General features: G+C 36.8%; 1 protein-coding gene across 1 annotated transcript in view; it reads left to right on the top strand.

The window, feature by feature from the left end:
• The window catches only part of LOC137154521 (ATP-binding cassette sub-family C member 12-like), a 64850-nt gene that overhangs the window by 5383 nt on the left and 40610 nt on the right, over window positions 1-18857 (top strand). The window contains exons 4-11 of the mRNA XM_067550239.1: window positions 4493-4726; window positions 4988-5161; window positions 5772-5919; window positions 8393-8541; window positions 10813-10920; window positions 12294-12569; window positions 13360-13431; window positions 14550-14674. Coding sequence (XP_067406340.1) covers window positions 4493-4726; window positions 4988-5161; window positions 5772-5919; window positions 8393-8541; window positions 10813-10920; window positions 12294-12569; window positions 13360-13431; window positions 14550-14674 — 1286 coding nt within the window. The remainder of the gene's footprint in view (window positions 1-4492; window positions 4727-4987; window positions 5162-5771; window positions 5920-8392; window positions 8542-10812; window positions 10921-12293; window positions 12570-13359; window positions 13432-14549; window positions 14675-18857) is intronic.

Raw genomic sequence — 18857 nt, 5'->3', positions numbered from 1 at the left:
AACGTCTAATTCTTTTTCTGAATCCTAATAAGCATTTGGTCTCAATGATATCTTGTAGCAATGAGTTCCATTGGTTAATTAAGCTTTGTGTTATGGTCTTTCCTTTTATCAGCTTTTAATTTGCTGTCCTTCTAAAGTTTAGCCTCATTATACTAACTTTTGGTGTGATTCCTCCTCCAAAGATGTTGAACTTAATATATTGCAGTCAATATTACTTAGTGGCTCTATTATAGTTCTTGAACCAACTTACTGTGTGTGGTAATTTGGACTAATCTCTGCCTTTGGAACTATTTGTTGCAAAAGCAATTGTTGAAGCAATTGTTAAACCTTGCCTGGATGTGACAATTGACCAGTTTAGCACACCCAGTTGAAATCCCCATTATCACAGTTTTATCAATTAATGTATTTGTTCATAGCTCCCTCACAGAATAGCAGCAATTTTTGCTGACTAGCAACCTGAGCTGATTTCAGTGGTTTTTATCAGGATATCAAGAGTGGACAAATATTTCTATTGGGCCAACAATTCAAGTATCTAATTTCAGAATCTGCTTGCACAGAGACCACAACCAGAAATGAATGCTGACATTGGTATTTGCTCAGTGAAATAGCAATTTAAAGGCTTTCTAAATTTGTAAATAATTTTAAAAATAGCAGCCGATAGACAACTAGACACATACTCATTTATTTTTGCTCTTTTGTCTTCCTGAGTCAATTCCTTGTCTCTAACCTTTTCCTATCTGCCAAGAGCAGACATAAACCCTTTATAACTGAGACATACTTAAAAAATAAAAATAAAATATTAATTGCACTATGTTTGTTCCTATTAATTTCACAATCATTATTCCAAGATTAAGCATAGATTTGAAGATTTCCAGTGATGCCATTTTATAAATGGCAAACTAAATTCACTTGACTTTTAAAATCTATTAGTGGGGTTTCCTTCACTCCAACTAACTTTCATTGGTAGTTTTTGTGAATTTATAAGCAGGTGTTCTGCCTTGGACTGTAGTTTACTTTCCCGCTGCATGGCCACCACATCCACTGACTAGTGTATAGGAGGGGGCAGAGCTATGCCCTGCCTCCTCCAATCCCCCAGAGGATAAGATCATTGCTGTATTTGTGCTTCCCAGGGTGCAAGAACTACAATTCTGCCTGATCCTTCCATGGACCCCTTAACTCCACCCTTTCTCTCTGTGCACCTAGGTAAGAGCCAGGCAGAGTCAAAAGCACTTTGGCAAGAAAAATGGGCCCTAACCATACTACCCAGAACAATGTTTAATTCTAGCCTTCTGTAACTAGGAATACTCCCCACAGGAGTAAACCAATAGCTGCAACAGAATTCCCAAAAAGAAAAATTATTAGGATAAGCAATCCTGGACTATTGTCACAATTACAGGGCGAGCTGCACTTAGATCCCTTTTAGGCCCTCTCAAGTACATCCCTCACATGACAGGCTTGACTTTCTACACGATGCTCGGGATGGAACCACACACTCAAACTACTCAGACGGAATATCTGTGTTGCACCTTCTTCCCCTCCTTTTCCCAACCCTGTTAACATGACAATCCCAGTTGTGTTTGGCACCTGGAATCCTTTTCTTCCTGGGACTAAGACATTCTGTTTGCAGTGACACAAACATATCTTCAAATCAAAACATAATTTAATTGTCAAAGGGAACACAGCATTAAGGAAAATGGACATCAAAAGGAGCCTAACACACATTTCCTTACCTAAGCTTAACTTCTCTCTCCAGAGTTCAGGTAGGTCCAGCTCATTCCTATCTCCAGCTGGGAGAAGCAGAATGTCCTGCTCACAGCATGTGCTCTCTGTTAGTCTCATCTCTATCCGTTGCTACTGTCTTCTATGATTCTATGACTGCCCTCTCTCCTTCTCTTCTTGTAAGCTGGCAACTTTAAGACATAGGATCATCCTCTGAAAAGTAAACTATGTCAGTGTGAAGCTGGGGGTAGCTCTCATTTAATAGTTTCCCCAGTTTTTTCTCCAAGGAGCCTTAGTAGTCCTTATGATAGCACCATATTTTTGCCATTGTTTCATTTTCTGTTTGCTCCCCCCTTAACAGCTCCTTTGACTTAACTCCTTGCAGTTAGGCAAGTTAATAGATCAACTGTGGTGCATAAGATATCTATAAAAAATACTACATGTAACTCCCTTATTCTCTACAGATGTCTTGTTAAGCAGTAGGACTCTTTCAAATTAACATTTGTAATAATTTAGCTTTACTGTATCCTTCTATGTAGCTTCCTATTTTATACAAAGGGCTCTACTTGTTGGGGGAAACGTTAATTTTTCAAGTAAATCTAAATATTGTAGATGATCCAATTCTGGAAACATTTTAATCAAACATGTTTGCAGGTCTAAGGGTTGGTCAAACTAATTGTTGTAACAATTTATTCTTTGGATTTGCCTAATTTCTAATGTCAAATTGTTACCAAAATTATCATGATTTTTATTAATTTGTTAATTATTTATAGTTTGATTAATAGTTGCTGCAAACATAATTCAGGTCTAATGTTTTTATGAACTTTTCATGGCAAATGCTCCTTTGGCTATTTGATATTCAGAATCTGATATTCAATTTGCGTATCTAGTCACTTAAGTTACATGGTATGATTTCTTGTTCTCGGATTGGACTATCTAAGCTTTACAAACAGAAGCAGTGATAGGAGAAATAACAGAGGGTGCTTAATTTCCTACTATTGGTGACAGTGGTACAGCTCCATTAGCAGAAGACCCTGGATAGATGTGTCAGTTAGTGCTGCCAAGTAACACTCAATGTATAGACATAACATATTCACATAAATACCCATATCTGCACAGTTTTAAGCTTTTCCCCAAATATTCATGTGAATGAAAATCAATCGAACGAATGTTCACAGAAAAACTTGGTGCAAACGTATTTAGATTGAATTAGGAATCAGATTTAGTCATCTTGTTTGTGAATTGTGAATGTATTTTTCCGCTACTGACATCTCTAATAGGTGTGGTTTGTTCTCGAAGGTCAGCTCTTACCCCTATGACTTTATTGTCCTACTGCTAGTCGTGGAATCAGTTAGCAGTGGATCACCTGTTGCAAGATGTGAAGTGGCCTATTGGAGATATTCCCTTAAAATAGGATGGGAGCTGTGTGTATATGAGAATTCATTTTCCACAATGCAGTGTGTTCAAGAGTATTCTTAAGTTGAATGTCTCTACCTATATTATGTCCAGAAACCTGGCTAAGAGTCTGGAAAGTAGCTGACTCCATTGATTGATTCTCCTCCTACAAAAACACAAGATAAGGCAGTCTTATAGGACTTGATCCAAAACCCACTGAAGAAAATAGGAATCCTTCTAACTTCAGTGGGCTTTGGATTGGGCTATAATAAGGACAATTATAGAACAAATAGGTAAATGTAAACTTGATAGTTTACATCTTTTGATTTTTGTAGAGACTGGTCATCAAACCATCTCTTCAGGCAAAATGGCAGAGTGCTAATGTCACTGTTCATTCAGTTTTACTCAGTGCCAGCTTTTGAGGTTGTAATATCTATTAATCAAAGTATTGAATTCAAAAGTTACCATATCAAAGATTGTTGCAATAACTAAAAGTTAATTTAGAAGTATGTCTTTATGTTTTATTCTTCTCAGAAGGCAATCATTATAATATGAGGTTTTTATAAGGAATCCAGTTCTCAAATGTGACAGATACTGGTATACAGATAGATAACTGGTAGCTAGCTATTAGAATCTAGCCCGGCATTGTACTGCATTCATTACCATAGTATCTGAGTACCTATTCTTTAGTACCTCATTAATGTAAAATGTACTTTCCTTCCAAAAACCGCTATTATTTTATGCATAAATTCCATATGGTACCATGCTGGGTATGCCTACACTGTACACCACTTGCAGAGGTGTGTAGGGTACGTGTAGCTACACCCTGCAGAGAAAAGCCAGCTGTGTCCACAGTGTGATGTGTAGCTACATATGTCAGTGAAAGACTCTCGGAGGAGGGAGAGCAGACAGTGGGGAAAGACTCTGGGAGGGGAGACAGCAAAAAAAGATGCTTGGGGTGAAAGGAGCTGCTGATGGCTTTTCTCTGCTACCTCCATGCTGCTTGAGCCTTTCCCTGCAGTGGGGAAGGACTCCGGCAATGGATATGCAGCATAACATTACAGTGCTAAAAATAGCAGTATAGATGGGGGATGCACTTCAGAGTCATATAGGGTACATTCCCACATGGTTCAGCCATGTCTTTACTCTACTCATCTAAGCAGTGCCTCACCATCTACATTGCTACATATACCATTGCTGGGGGAGGCATGTATATGTCGTGTATATATTTTCCATGCCACTGAAAGGCATGTGTATTGCAGAGGTATCTGTTGAAGCAGCAGTTCCTGACTTTGCAGTATTGAACTGCCCAAAGGTTAACAGATGTGAAATTTTTCATGATGCAATTTTAAAAAATAATTCTGAAATCTCTTTGCAGACTGTGATCATTCATAAAATTCTACAGCATAGTGAAAATGTCTCCAAAGACATCATTCAGGGAATTGGACTCTGCATAGTACTTTTTCTTGCTGAATTTTCCAAAATAATATTTTGGTCATTGACTTGGGCCATCAACTACCGGACAGCCATACGATTAAAAGTTGCTGTATCAACAGTAGCTTTTGAATATCTATTAGCATTCAAATCTTTGACACACATCTCTGTTGGTGAGGTACGTTTTCATAACCATATTCCACTACTTAACCTGCAAGGGGCCTTTAATGTCTGAGTGGTTTTTTAAAAAAATACTAAAATAAATAAATTTAAATGGCATATCCACTTAAATCTTGATGCACTAATAAATAGTATATGGACAGTGGCTCCTGAAAATCGTACTCCTGGGGTTATAAAAACATTATTGGTTTAAAAACTCTTGGGCACAAACATATTTTTGATAAAAGATAGAATTATTCATCTCTCTTTATTTTTGCAGGTCATTAATGTATTATCTAATGATGGCTATCGAATGTTTGAAGCTGCCTTATTTTGTCCTCTGCCAATTACAGTGCCTGCACTAATGATCGTTTGTACCATATATTCTTGTCTTATTCTTGGTCCCACTGCACTCACAGGAACATTTGTTTATATTATATTTATACCTCTACAGGTAAAGTGATAAGTTTTCCTAATAATTTTATATGCACATTGATCAATGTTAAGTGTAAAGCTGGGATTTTCAATAGACCCTGAGGGTATAAGGTACAAAAATTTAATGGGGAGTTGGGTGCCTGATTCCTTAGGCTCCTTTGAAAATCCTTATCTTAAATCATATTTTATTAAAGAATTCAATAAAGGGCCAAGTTTTTCTCCCAGGTAAATTCAAAATAACTCCATTCTCTCATTCAGGCCTCCATTTTTATATATATTGTACAGCTTTCTCATTATATATTATATGTTACTGGATGCAAAAATGGAAGCCCGAATGAGGCCTTAAATGTGTCCAATGGAACACCATAATAAGTAGCAATAGAAGAGTTTGGAAGCATATGGAGGAAAAACATTCAAAGGTATAAAGACTAGCTAGTGAGGTAGCAATATAATGCTGTCACTTTAAAAAATGTGGCAACTGGCCCCTGGACTATAGCCAGTTGTAGGTAGTGAGCATACGTTCAATCACACGCTCAAGCATGTTTGCTTAAATTCGCATTTTTTGTTAGAAGTTGTAAGTCTCCATTTTAAGGATATGTTTTAATAGCATTTTTACATCTCGATTGCAGATGCTCATGGCTAAGCTCACATCTGTATTCCGACGAGCCGCTATTTCAGTGACTGATAAGCGTGTGCGAACAATGAATGAAATTTTAACATGCATTAAATTGATTAAAATGTATGCTTGGGAAAAATATTTTGCAAAGTCAATCATAGGTAGGTACAGTAGTATACAAAATGGTAACTGCATCTTTCTGTTTAGTATCCATGACTTATAGAAACTTAACATGCTCTCAGAGTTTTTAAAACCATTTATCTCATAGAAGGATGTTGATAAATCTGTTCGGTTTTCTCCACTGAATGGAGCCAAAGAGAGCAAACTGTGGAAAAAATGTTGGTGGAACAACATGAAGGGGGAAAGCAACTCTGTGAGATGTTTCCTGTCTCTACAAGGTCATCTTTCCTTCCTCCACCAAAATTCCATAGATCCTACCACCTGCAAGGAAGGGGGAGACAGTGACCAGTGCAGGGGAAAGGAGCTGTGTTAAGCAATATAATATGTTTCCTCAATGACCAGGGAATACCCACAGTAAAAACTGTGGAAAGTTAATCCAACTTGAAGCATCACGTAACTCCTTCTGCATGTTCTGTGTTCCATCCCAGAGGAGCAGTAGCCATGGCTGGTGAGAGGTGAAACGAAAGAACTCTCTTACTATGTGGAAGGCCAGAAATCACACTAATGGACACCCAGATACTGCAGATTCCTTAATTCTCTAATTAGATTTAGCTAATATACATGGGTAAAAATGACCCAAAACTCATCTATTCAGTGGGAGACCAAAAACTGGAAAGTAGTAATGTCAGGAGATGTATAGGGATAAAGGGCAGCACATAAGAAACATTGTGATTAGGAACAAAAAGGGTAACATAATTCAAGAGTACATATGGGATGGCATCTCTTCACAGGAGATAGTTCCTCTTTGCTTGCTCTGATGGGAACGCTCCTGGAACGTTGCATCCTCTATTGCAATATTCCCCTTTCTCCAGGCAGCCCCACCTCACAAATCCCTTACTGTAGAGAGTAACCCTGAATTTCCATGATCCTGGCCAAAGAATTAGAAAGGGAAATCAGAGCACCAGAGGCCAGAGAAGCTGTATGTATGGTCAAAGGAAGATGAAGGAAAAATAAGCGATGAATTTCCCTATATGGGTGAGACCAAGTGGAAGCCTATGGGGGAAAATAGTCAGAAGCAGCCAGGTTAGACTGAGCAGGGGGAAATCTTAGACCATGAGGGACAGCTTCAGGGTATACCAGCAAGGAGTGGGTAGGGGTGGCTAAGAGAGGACCATTAAGTGAGAAGAGGACAAAGGAAACAAGCTTCCCAATGCCCATGAAGATCCTTACTCTGAATGGAAGAGAAACAGTCCTCTAAAGGCTTCAGATAAGAGAGACTAGATGAGCTGGATGCGCCCTCAAGTCTGCAAAAGGTAAGTGATGGGATACCTTTGGAAGAGAGTAGACAGATTCCAGGCCAGTGAAGAGAGGGCCAGGCTTATTAGGGTGAAAGGATCACTGAAGTGGAGGTACTTTGATCAAATTCAGTGCAACTCACTGAGAAACTTTTTTTGTTTATTTTCCCCCTCCCTTTCCACTTTGAGTTTGCATTTTCACACAAACCCAAAACTCAGAGCAAAACTGGGGTTCTGAACCTGTATAAAGCAAGCCCATTGTCCTGTTCATTGCAAACTATCCTATCTTAAATGTAGCCCTCATAATGACTTCCTTCAGAATTTCAGAGTAAATGTGGAAATAAAATATTTATACAAAAATACAGGTTTAGTAAGGTAAACATAGTAATGAAAAGAGAGATGTCTAAAATCAATATATTTAACTGAACCTAAGTGCAAACATATATGACTATTTACTGATTATCCATTATTTAATGCTTTCAAAGGCCAAAAATATAGTCTTGGAAGTATTAGATTTTTATCGGGAAATGTTAGTTTCACCATACACCCACAAACCAACAAAAAATATTTCCATCAATAATAACTGAAATTTATAGATTGTCAAAGTAAGAAAAATGCTGCTTGATTTAGGGATATTTACTTTTTATATGTTGATGTATGATGTTGACAGTTTGTGTTTTAATAGTTATAGAGCTTTAACTTTTTGAATCTCATCTTCTGTCATTAATTATTGTTTGACACCGCCCCAATTTTCTGCAACAATGAAAATTTAAAATCAATGAAAAATAAAAAAATACTTAAATCCCTAATTTTACACAACTGTAAAATTGATTTATTTAAATCAATAAAAATAGAAAAAAATAAACTGATATCTATTGAAGCTATAAAAATAATCAAAATCAATTTCTGCAAAGCCTAAAGTATATATTTAAGGCAATCATTTAGGCTTTTGCTTAATCACAAGATTGTTTGTTTAAAGGGAAAAATAGAGGCAGTAACAATGCTGAAATAGCATCAAGAAGGTAACACAAAAGCTATCAAATTTAGGGCCATAAACTGCCATTGGTGTATGCAATTCAATTGACATCAATGTCTCCAAAATACAGGCTCAGGATAAAAAAGGCCTTTAGTGTTTAGAATAGTCTTCTCTTGAAAATGTTAGATCTGTTTTATCACATTTTTTATGTTATAATATTTTAAAATCTCTTGTATTTCACAGGTATAAGAAATATGGAAAGGAAAATATTGGAAAAAGCAGGATATGTACAAAGTGTAAACTCTGCTCTGACACCAATTGTTTCAACACTGGCTACTGTCATGACATTTGTTTTACACACCCTTTTAAAGAAAGAACTAACTGCATCAGTTGTACGACTTTTTAAAAAAAAATATTTTCCCAAAAGTCCCTGTTCCCTTATGGTATTGTATATCTTTGTAGAATATCTTAAATGTACTTACTTTTCTCTAGGATTTTTAATGAATGTCAGCTCCAAAATTAATAGCTATATACAATCTGTACAGGAAAGCTAACAAACAAGGGTAGCTTCTATGAAACACTGTATGGTAAAGCTGCAGTTAATAAATTAAAGTGGTTACTAATTAGTGAAGCTTTTAAAAGAAGATATATGGTCTTTTAAATGCTTTAAAATATCATTCACCACCCATTCCTTCCTGTACACAGGACTCAATGCAGATTAATGCAAAATTCTGTCTGGTGCACGGCACGATGCATTCCATTTTAGAAAGCAATAGCTAGGGAAAAGACAGAGGCCAGTAGAATAAACATACAAGCAAAGGAGAAAGTTTTGTTAGAAAAAAACTGACATATAGGGGGTTTTATTGGCAAAAACGTGACTACAAAATGAGTGATGACGTACAAAAGGAAAATAAACAACAAAAACCAGGGGAAAAGATTCCATGTAATGCCAATAAAAGAGAATATAATTTGTGATATATTATCAGAATTTTGCCATTGACTTAAATGGAGGCAGGATTTCATCCAGTGTTTCTATACACTTATATGTCCCCCAGCATACTAATACTTCCAAATATTTAAAAATAGAAATAATAGTGTGGTCTCTCTCTTCCTCCCTAGCATGTAGGTGATATAACTTGAATAGTTGATAGGCTTTGTGTGTGTATTGAGCAAACTGGGATAAAGCTAAGCAAAAGGGATGAACATTGGATTTTGTTCTAAATATGGTGAGATTAGTTGTCATGACGACTTCTGGTAGTAAATTCCATTGTCTTGGTCTAGCTCCTGTGAAAGTTCAGCCTCCCATGCTCACATGCCTTCCCATGCTTTTTGATAGTTTCATTGTTCCAATGAGACAGACATAGCTCTCATGGGAAGTCATGGCCATAGAGGTGCTCTCTCAATTAGACAGGGCAAGATACATGGAAGGCTTTGAATTTCCGGTCAGAAGCTTTGAACTGGATTTGTATTCAACAGGAAGCTGGAGCAGAATATTGCACAAAGGGAATGTATTTCACAACCTCCTATTTTGCTAAGCAGATCTGCTGATGCATTTGTAACAATTGTTTATTCCAGGTATTTTTTTGTATATTTGTGTATAGTACTTTCATATTTTATGCTTTGTGTGTTGGAGTTCAAAGATTCCCTATGTGAAAAGACAGATGAAGAGTTTGGGTAGGAGGTTTTGTGCTATGATATCAGAGTCCTTGCCCTTGTGGATGTTGAAATCTCCTGAGATGAGTCTTGTGACCCTTATTACCATGTGACAGAGCATATGTGTCAGCTTCTCTAGGAAGCCTTGGGTGTCTGGAAGTTTGTGCAGTGGCTGCAACTGTGACTATTTCTTTGCACTCTCCACTACAGCTGGTTTACAATTTTTTATTTTGTATGTAACTTCATAAACAGAAAATGCACACAGACTGAAAGAAAGTGGATGTGCTACTAATTTTTAAAATGCATAGTATACTAGAAGCCATTAATTACAAATCAGTAGCCTCATATGTCTTATGAAAATACTGGGTTCATTTATTAGGGATGACATGAAATGTTTCACTCAAATGTAAACAGAAGTTAGCCACTTGCCAACATGGGTTCACTAAGAATAAGCCTGATTGATTTCTTTAAAGTAGTGACAAAGCATACAGAGAAAGGCAGAACAATGTATGTGAGTTACTTGGATCCCAGTGAAGCCTTTGTTAAGGTATCCCATATGCAGCTTGTAGACAAGAGAAAAAAATGTAAGCTTCATTGCTAAAATAGTAAGATGGATTGAAAGTTGGCTGGCAGGAAGGGTTCAGAGACTTGTATAGTTAATAGGCCAAATTCTACCCTCACCTAACCTCGCATAAATCAGTGGCATGAGATCAAGGAAAAATTTGCCCTTATAGCTGCAAGTCCTCAAACTGATGTTCCAGAAAGTTCAGTAATGGGACCAATGCCATTTTGCATATTCATAAGGACTTGAAAAATTGAATGAGTTGCATTGACTTTTACCCACTCACATTGCAATTATGAAAATAAAAACCACACAAATTAAAAAGTATATAAATATCTATCTTTTTTCCTACCCTTTAAAATATAATACAAAAACACATTTAGAATTTTTATGCAAAATAATGGTTAGCACTAAAACAGTAAAAGCCTTTTTTCTTTTTCTTTTGCAGGCATTTAGTGTGATTGCCATGTTTAATGTAATGAAGTTTTCAATTGCTATCTTGCCTTTCTCAGTGAAAGCAGCAGCAGAAGCTAAAGTTTCCCTAACAAGACTGAAGGTAAAACATGGTCTTAAAATATTTGCGGAATTTTCTGGATAAGTGTAAACAAGAGCCTGTCAATATAGGGAGTTATTCTGGAATAATTATTCCTGATTAACTCCATGGATTAATTGCTTTATTCCAATTTACTTTAATCCACTACCATAGTCGTTAAAAGTGAATCGGAATAATAATCTTCTTAAATAAGAGCATTCACACAAGAAGTTAATCAGAAATAGCTCTTCTGTTTTGAATTCACACCCTACCTTAATCTGAATTAATTTCTCAGAGTGGACAATCTCCTAATGTAGATTATAGTTTTACTTTTTGTTCAGAGCAATGGAAAGACTCCCGTTGACTACAATGGTCAGGCATTGTAACAGCTTTAGTAAATAATTAGAAGAAAACTACACTCACCTAAATACTTAATTCTAAAGCAAAATCAACTAGAAATGTATCAATAATAATAAAAAAAAAGAATAATTATCCATCAAACAGCAAGCCACCACTGCCCTCCTCCTCTATTGTTATTTTTTGTATTTCGGTAGCAATTAAGAGCCTGAACCAAGACTAGGGCACTATTTTGCTAGGTGATGAACAAACAAAAATTTAATGAAGCAAGAGAAAAAAAAAATTAAAAAGAATTGGTTTCCTGTTAGAATGCACTGGAAATAGTGAGTTTTAAAATTATTTTTAAAAAATAGGAGTTAGCCTAAAAGTAATTGCTAAACCAACTGTTAAGTGAAGCAGTATGTGTGTTTATACTGTGAAATTTTCTGATTTCCAGTGCCGCCTTATGGGACAATTGATAGGAGAAACAAAGTAGAACTAATCCAAATGTGGCTATCATAAAAATGCCTGGCATCACGGAGAGAGCAATCAATGCCATTCACTGCATGGAGATACTGAAACAGCCAATATTTCTAAAATATTATATTTTTTATATATAACAAATATCAAATGGTCTTGTATAGCAAATAGCTCTCTAAAGCCCTGATCCTGGAAACAATTGGGCCTTCTCACATGCCTAAGGGTTTACATGATGGTTCTCTTTGTATTAGAACTAGTCACAGGACTTTTATTGTAACTAAACAAATTAATTGTTCAAGGTGAACCACAAATGGTTTAGAGGATCAGAGCACAAAGGCTCAAATGTTTATCCAAATTCTTGAATCCATAAAAGTGAAAATCTCTTGAGAACTTTTTTGCAGTATTTCTAAAGCAATATCTGTGCTGATTCTGCTTCTATGCTAAATAGTTTGCCCAGACTCTCACCACATTTCACCAGCATGTTGTTAGCAGTCAGCTGAATTAATCAAAAGAATACTTCTTTCCACTTTTCATATTTTAATAAATAAATAGCAGTCTCAACTTTATCTCTTTTATTTTAGAAAATTCTCCTAACTGAAATTCCTCCTGTTTATGTAAGGCAACTGAAATATTCAGAAAATGCTGTGGTAATGGAAAATGCTACACTGTCTTGGGAATGTCTGAATGAACACAGCAGGAAGAAAAATAATGAAAACATTCTGAATGGGAAGAGTGCTTATAAATACCAACCAAAACCAGAGCCTGTATTTTCTCACACTCAGACATCAATCAGAGAAGCTGGAAAAGAAGGTAGTGCAGCCATTGCTTTATACAACTTAAGCTTTACTGTGAAGAAGGTAAGTGTGTCTTAAATATTCTTTCTAAAATTTTTTTAAATAATTTGCCTGCAAGGATTTGGGTGCCCTAGGTCCCTTGCTATATCTGCCTTGCACTGCCCTACTGAGCTAAGGAACAAAGGTTTCAGTTCTCCTCCCCCCAGACACACACCTCTCCTTGCCCAGCATAAGCTTCCCAAAGCGCCTGTTATTAAAATTAATTAATAAATTATAATTATTTGTACTGGAATAGTGCCTAGGAGCCATAGTCCTGGATCATGACCCCGTTGTGCTAGGTACAAACACAGAACATGGTTTATAAAAATGCATATCTCAATACTAAAAAAGACTGATTTTTACAAATAAATTGCATATCCAAACCTCCATTTATCCACCAATCACCAGAATAGAGCAGTTTTTTGTAAATTCCTTACATTAATGGCTATAGGCTACAGCATTCTACACAGTAAAAACAGATTTTTAAAAAGACTTACATCACTGCATTATTTAAAATACCACTATTTTGGTCTACCTATATGCTTCTATCAAATCAAATACAACACCTTTAACTTTGTCTTCTTGGGAACAAAATATGCATTATGGCCCTGATGCAGGAAAGCACTTATCTACTACGTGCTTAAAATTAAGTACTTAGTAGCTCTTCCTGAATAAGGATGCTTTCCTGAATTGGTAGGTGTGACAGGACATGAAATATTTGTAGTATGATTGCAGAACAGTAGGCAATGTGACATGAGAAATGTCTTACTTTACAAATATATATCAACTATCTTCAAAATATGTCTCTTTGTAGGGAAAGGTGTTGGGAATTTGTGGAAATGTTGGAAGTGGAAAGAGCTCAGTCATATCAGCTCTTCTAGGACAGGTATGCTAATCATGTAGAATAATTTACATAATTATTTTTTATTTTTCTTTTGCATGAGAAATACCTATCTAACTGAATGTTTTGGTATTGTTTGTTCTAGTAAAATTGGTTTTTGTTAGCTATTTTGAAAAAAGCTGACAGGTTATGGAAGCACATTTGCTGGATTTCTGTTAAACTGCTCTTGGATGGAATGTTCAATTATGTATCTGAATGTAACTATTGCCTATCCTTTAGTAATGTGACATTAAGGAATGTGGATTGGGTTCGTAGTTTTCTTTTGACTTTTAGGGCCAAGAAAGAGAAACTAAGAAAATTAGTAATCACCCTCAAAGGATGAAAGACTATCGTGTGTGGGGGGGTCTCAATATGAGTATAAGAAATGAATGATATGGCTAAGATTTGCAAATATAGGAGCCTAAGGTTACGCACTCAAATAAATGGCCTGATTTTCAAAGGTGATGAGCACCTTTAGCTTTTACTGATACAGCTGGCCAGGAAACAGATTTCAGCTCCACAAAGAATTTCAAGATTTTAGAAAAATTTTCATCACAGATTGGGATGAAAATCTAAAACCTTGAAATTTTTCAAAGATTGAAATCTGCAAGATTTAATTTCAGATGCACCAAAACATTTCAGAAACAAAATATATTCCTTGGGCTTTCAGGCTCCACTGCAGCTCACCTGGCAGTCTGCCAGGGAGTTGGGAGCCCTGGCAGGCTGCTGTGAAAACTGGGCTACACAGAAGAGGAACTCAAAATTCAGGAAACAATTCATACAATGGTAACTATGACCACTCGTAGAGTCATGGATGCTTAAGTACTTTTGTCACTCGCTCAGCCCTCCACTTCTCAGCTATTCCTGAAAAGGACCAGAGAGGTAAAAAAGGACACCACAGAGAATGGTTACAAGAACTTTTGGGTGAATGGCCAAAAGAACTATAGGTCCTTCTTAAGTCATATTCTAGATACCTGTTATTTATACCAAAGAATTACACTCATAACACATTAGCAAAATGAGCATCCTTGCTGATTCTCCAGTATTTTGAGTCAGGTTATAATGATAATTAGAAGACCTCTATAAAACATTTCATTAAAAATTGTACAATCTACTTGTTTCAGATGTACTTGTATGATGGGACTGTAGGTGTTGATGGAACATTAGCTTATGTGTCCCAACAAGCATGGATATTTCATGGAAATGTTAGGCAGAATATATTATTTGGAGAAGAATACAATGAAGAAAGGTAATTATTGGAATATTGAAACCTTACTAATACTTTACTCTAGTGATAGACTTCCATATTTGACAGATGAGCTTACATACGTGTACACACACACACACACACACACACACACACACACACACACCCCTTTTCTATTGTATGTTGCGGCTTGGACCTAAAGCCTCTGAACATGTGGTTTTCCCCACTCTACCTGATCCCATGAATAATGGAGAGGAGAGAATATTATTTGACTTTCACCATTCCCTTTATTCTGGTTCATTTGTTTGTTCCCAGACCACCTTCATTTCCACTAGAACCCTTGTAATTAATCATGGCCACACATGTATGTACACCATGGGAGATCACAATGCTCCTAGCCACACCCACTGAAATGCTGTACTCCTGCTGCAACCACTAATGCCAAATATTATCTTCCAAGACATTAACTCCACAACCAATCATCCATGACTGCTGAGACAAGATGTATACAACATTCTCAGTCACAAAATAGAAAGCATCACCTCTTTGATGCTCCCAGCCTCAATTAGCCTTAGAACTAAAACCTCCAGGTCTCTCTCATACATGGACTTCAGATATTGCCAATTGAAAGATCAGGCTGGTCAGTTATTTAAATTAATTTTTATATCTCAAAAGGCACATGGATTATTTAAAAAGTTATGTTAAATTAATGTTAGGCTATAAATGGTCATTACTGTCCCTGTGACTGACAGACTGCTGGATATTATCACCTTATTCTTGTTGTCATGTACCATGTATTCAAATGTCAGCTGCAATAGCATGAGTCTAAAAATAAGAAGAAAATAAATGTGTTAAATTTGCCATAAGCTAAATAACAAAAATATCCCCAGAAATCAAAAGTAGCGGTTAATGAATTCTGATATTACTACCTGATGCAATGCAGTCAAAGAATATTGCATTTAGTTTTGTGAGAATATTTAAAAGTTGTTTTTTAAAATTAATTATAAACAATTAGGAGATGTATGGAATTCGCGTCCTCCATTGGTGTTGTGTCTTTATTCTCTACCCAACATTAAGACTAAGAGGAAAACACATGGACAGAATGGGGTTCCAAATAACCATATTTACTAACTATAATCAAACCATACAAAGCCTAGTACATATATATGCTACTGCTGTGTTAGGTGTCTCCTGCAATAGAAGATAGGCAGGCCCATTAGCAGCCCCCCAATTATTTAAGGGGATACCAACCAATTCCTGTATGCTACAATTGGTCAGTCAACATTATTCTGTTTATTTTCAGGACATGTGTAAAGCTTATCTAGTCACTTAGGACCAGATTTTAAAAAGACATTTGGGCACTGATCCATGCTGCCTTGCAAAGCCCCATGTGCTTTAAATGGCTAAGTTCCATTCACAAACTCAATTGGACTTAGGCTTCAGAGAGCCTAAAGGCCAGATTTTTGAAGGAATTTAGGTGCTTAAAGATGCAGATGGATGCCAATTAGGATTTTCAAAACCACTGAACTGCCTAATTTCCATTGAAATCATGCCTGGCCTATAGACACTTTTGAAAATGGGACTTAGGCCTGGCAATGATGAGCACAGCAACCCCTAAATACCTTTAAAAATCTGAATCTCAGGGCTTATTTGTGCCTTAAAGACACAGCTCTTCCCTGCATGAAGGGTAGTGTGGCAGTGCAACTTTCCAGAAGGAGCACTAGGAAACATCCTGCCTTAGTGAAGTAGAATGCCTTCCAGCACTTCTGATGTGCAAGGCGAATACACCCTTCTGTGAATGCAGCATATTCCCCGGTACACATTCGTCCTACACTATGAACTAGTGACATGGGTGAGGTTGTGTCTTCACCTCTTTTCTACTCCTTAGGGAAGAATCTGTCCCTATGTTCTCTTGGGCACAGTACTGCTATTGGGCTGAACAAGCTAGGTGAAAATTCTGCAAGCCCACGTAAGATCCAGGTACAATTTGGACCTCAGGTTTTTGACTGAGACTGTGCAATTATGGGGAACTCGGTTTTATTTTAGTTCACGTAGTGTGATATCGTCATAAAAGTTGTACTTTGTACATAGACTTGGAGCACACTGAATATGCCCACCAGGTGGGCATCCCTCTCTTTTACAGTCACATGTGCACACAAGTCCTTCCCTTTACAGACCTGCAGACTGCACACATTCTTCTGTATCCTTGCACTCTTACTCACCAGCCTGGGGAATCATCAATCATGCCCAAATTAGCTTTTAGTTAGCCCTTCCTTCCTGCTTCCATTTTTTGTCCAAACAAGTCATGAAAGGAAAACAAAAAACTTCCAGCTGGGGCTTTCTACCCAGCCACAATTAGCAGGGCTTCCCACCTGGAGTATCCTCTTTCCCAGGGATTCCTGTAGTAGATTGTTCCTTCCTGCAGATTCTCTCAGCAGTCCCATTTTTCCTGCAGCTCTTTAATAGGAAATACCTGTTCTTTTCTCAGCTGTATTTGCATAGCGAACAGGGCTTACAGGGGTAAGACAACCTGCTACATACCTACCCTTTATGGTCAGACCTCATGCACATGCCTCTCTCCTTTATATTCACATGGGCCACTCATATCACACAACAGGACACACATATGGGAGAAGGTTTTCTAAATCCAAAATTGGAACAAAATATCTTAATTAGGAGACTTCAAAATAAAGAAATACGGAAAAAATGTAGACAATGAAGAGTTCTTGTGAATACCGATGAACTTTACTCTGCATTCCTGCTATTTATCAATGATTGCACTGCATAAAATTAGCAAGTTCCTGTCCGTAAGTACTGGCAAAAGCTACCTCTGTATTGCTAATAACTGTGTAGTTCCAATCTTGTTCAATCACACTTTTCTGGACAATAGATAGAGAATCCCTATGCTCATTTAAAGAAATACTTGTTCACCTGTCTAATCTGCCAAATCTGGCTAGATGCTGGGGAACAGCCAGGCCTCTCAGATGTTCATTTTGCTCAATACCGCTATTGCCTTCAACCCACCAATTCCTGAAGTTGAACCATGTGGGAAATGGAATGAATTTGCCTGTCTATAAATTTAACATAAATGTTTCCATTAGACATCCCAGATACATTGTTTGTATTTAAAAATTCAAGAAGTTATTTTCCTTAAGTAGTTTAGGAGCTATTTTACCAAAACTTATAGGCATAGGAATATCAGAAAAAGACATTTAACAACAATTTCCTGTGGCATTCACATATTACAGCAACTTCTGAAGCAGCATATCAAATTCTCTGATCCTACTTAAACTCCATTTACCATCTCCTGGAAATGGCTCTAGAGAATACTGGTTTTAGATTATGAACAGTTACATGCAGTTAAGATAATAGGTATTCTAAGAATATAAACAAGCAAGCAAAAAACCCACTTCGTTTAATGTTAGTTAAGATCACTCATCAATAAATTAAACTATAAAACCATTAAAAAATTACAAATTTAAAGACTAAAAAGTATTACAAGTTTACAAAGTCAAGCACTCCCAAGTTCGGAAATGCCAGAAGGAATGTTGCCCATGCAACTTTAAATTGGCCCCCTTGTACTATTTAACTAAAGCACTTGCGTATTAGCTTTCTTCAATATATATTTGATTGCTATTCTTATCTTTGTGAAGTTCCATATTTCACCACTCAGTACCATGTTGCCCAATATATTGAAAGGAACTAAATTAAACTGTAGACCATACATGTTTTTGTAATGAAACTTCAGTTTTACTACAACTTTTAAATGACTTTTTAAAACTGTGTGACAGTGAAAACTGAGTAGGGACTCAGACCTATAATTTCCCAATATTTAAAAAAATCTGGAGATATTCAGAAAGTCTCAGCCTCCAATTTGAAAAAAGCATGTAAACAACATACATGAAAAGTATTTTATATCTGAGGAAACTAATAATTATCCTTTGAAAAGGAACAGTGTAACTTACCACAAGACAAGTCCGAAAGAGCACAGTCAGCTTTTATTACAGTTCCTCCTGGACCCTTCTTTGTAATAATGTCATGGTTGTCTGAGGTAAATCAGTTATCACAGGCAGCAACTGCCATGACAACCAGGGCACTACTGACTCTCCCCAAGTATGCAAAGGAACTGTAGGGGGTGAGTGATGAATGGCTGATTACCACTGATGTCACAATGTTACTGCTCAGGCACCAGCAGGGTGTAGCAAGTGTGCGTTATGTGGGGTGG

Source organism: Emydura macquarii, unplaced genomic scaffold (assembly GCF_026122565.2).
Source record: "Emydura macquarii macquarii isolate MOO-44397 ecotype Brisbane River unplaced genomic scaffold, CSIRO-AGI_Emac_v2 contig_295, whole genome shotgun sequence".
NCBI lineage: Eukaryota > Metazoa > Chordata > Testudines > Chelidae > Emydura > Emydura macquarii.
This window is presented reverse-complemented; position numbering and strand designations above follow the sequence as displayed.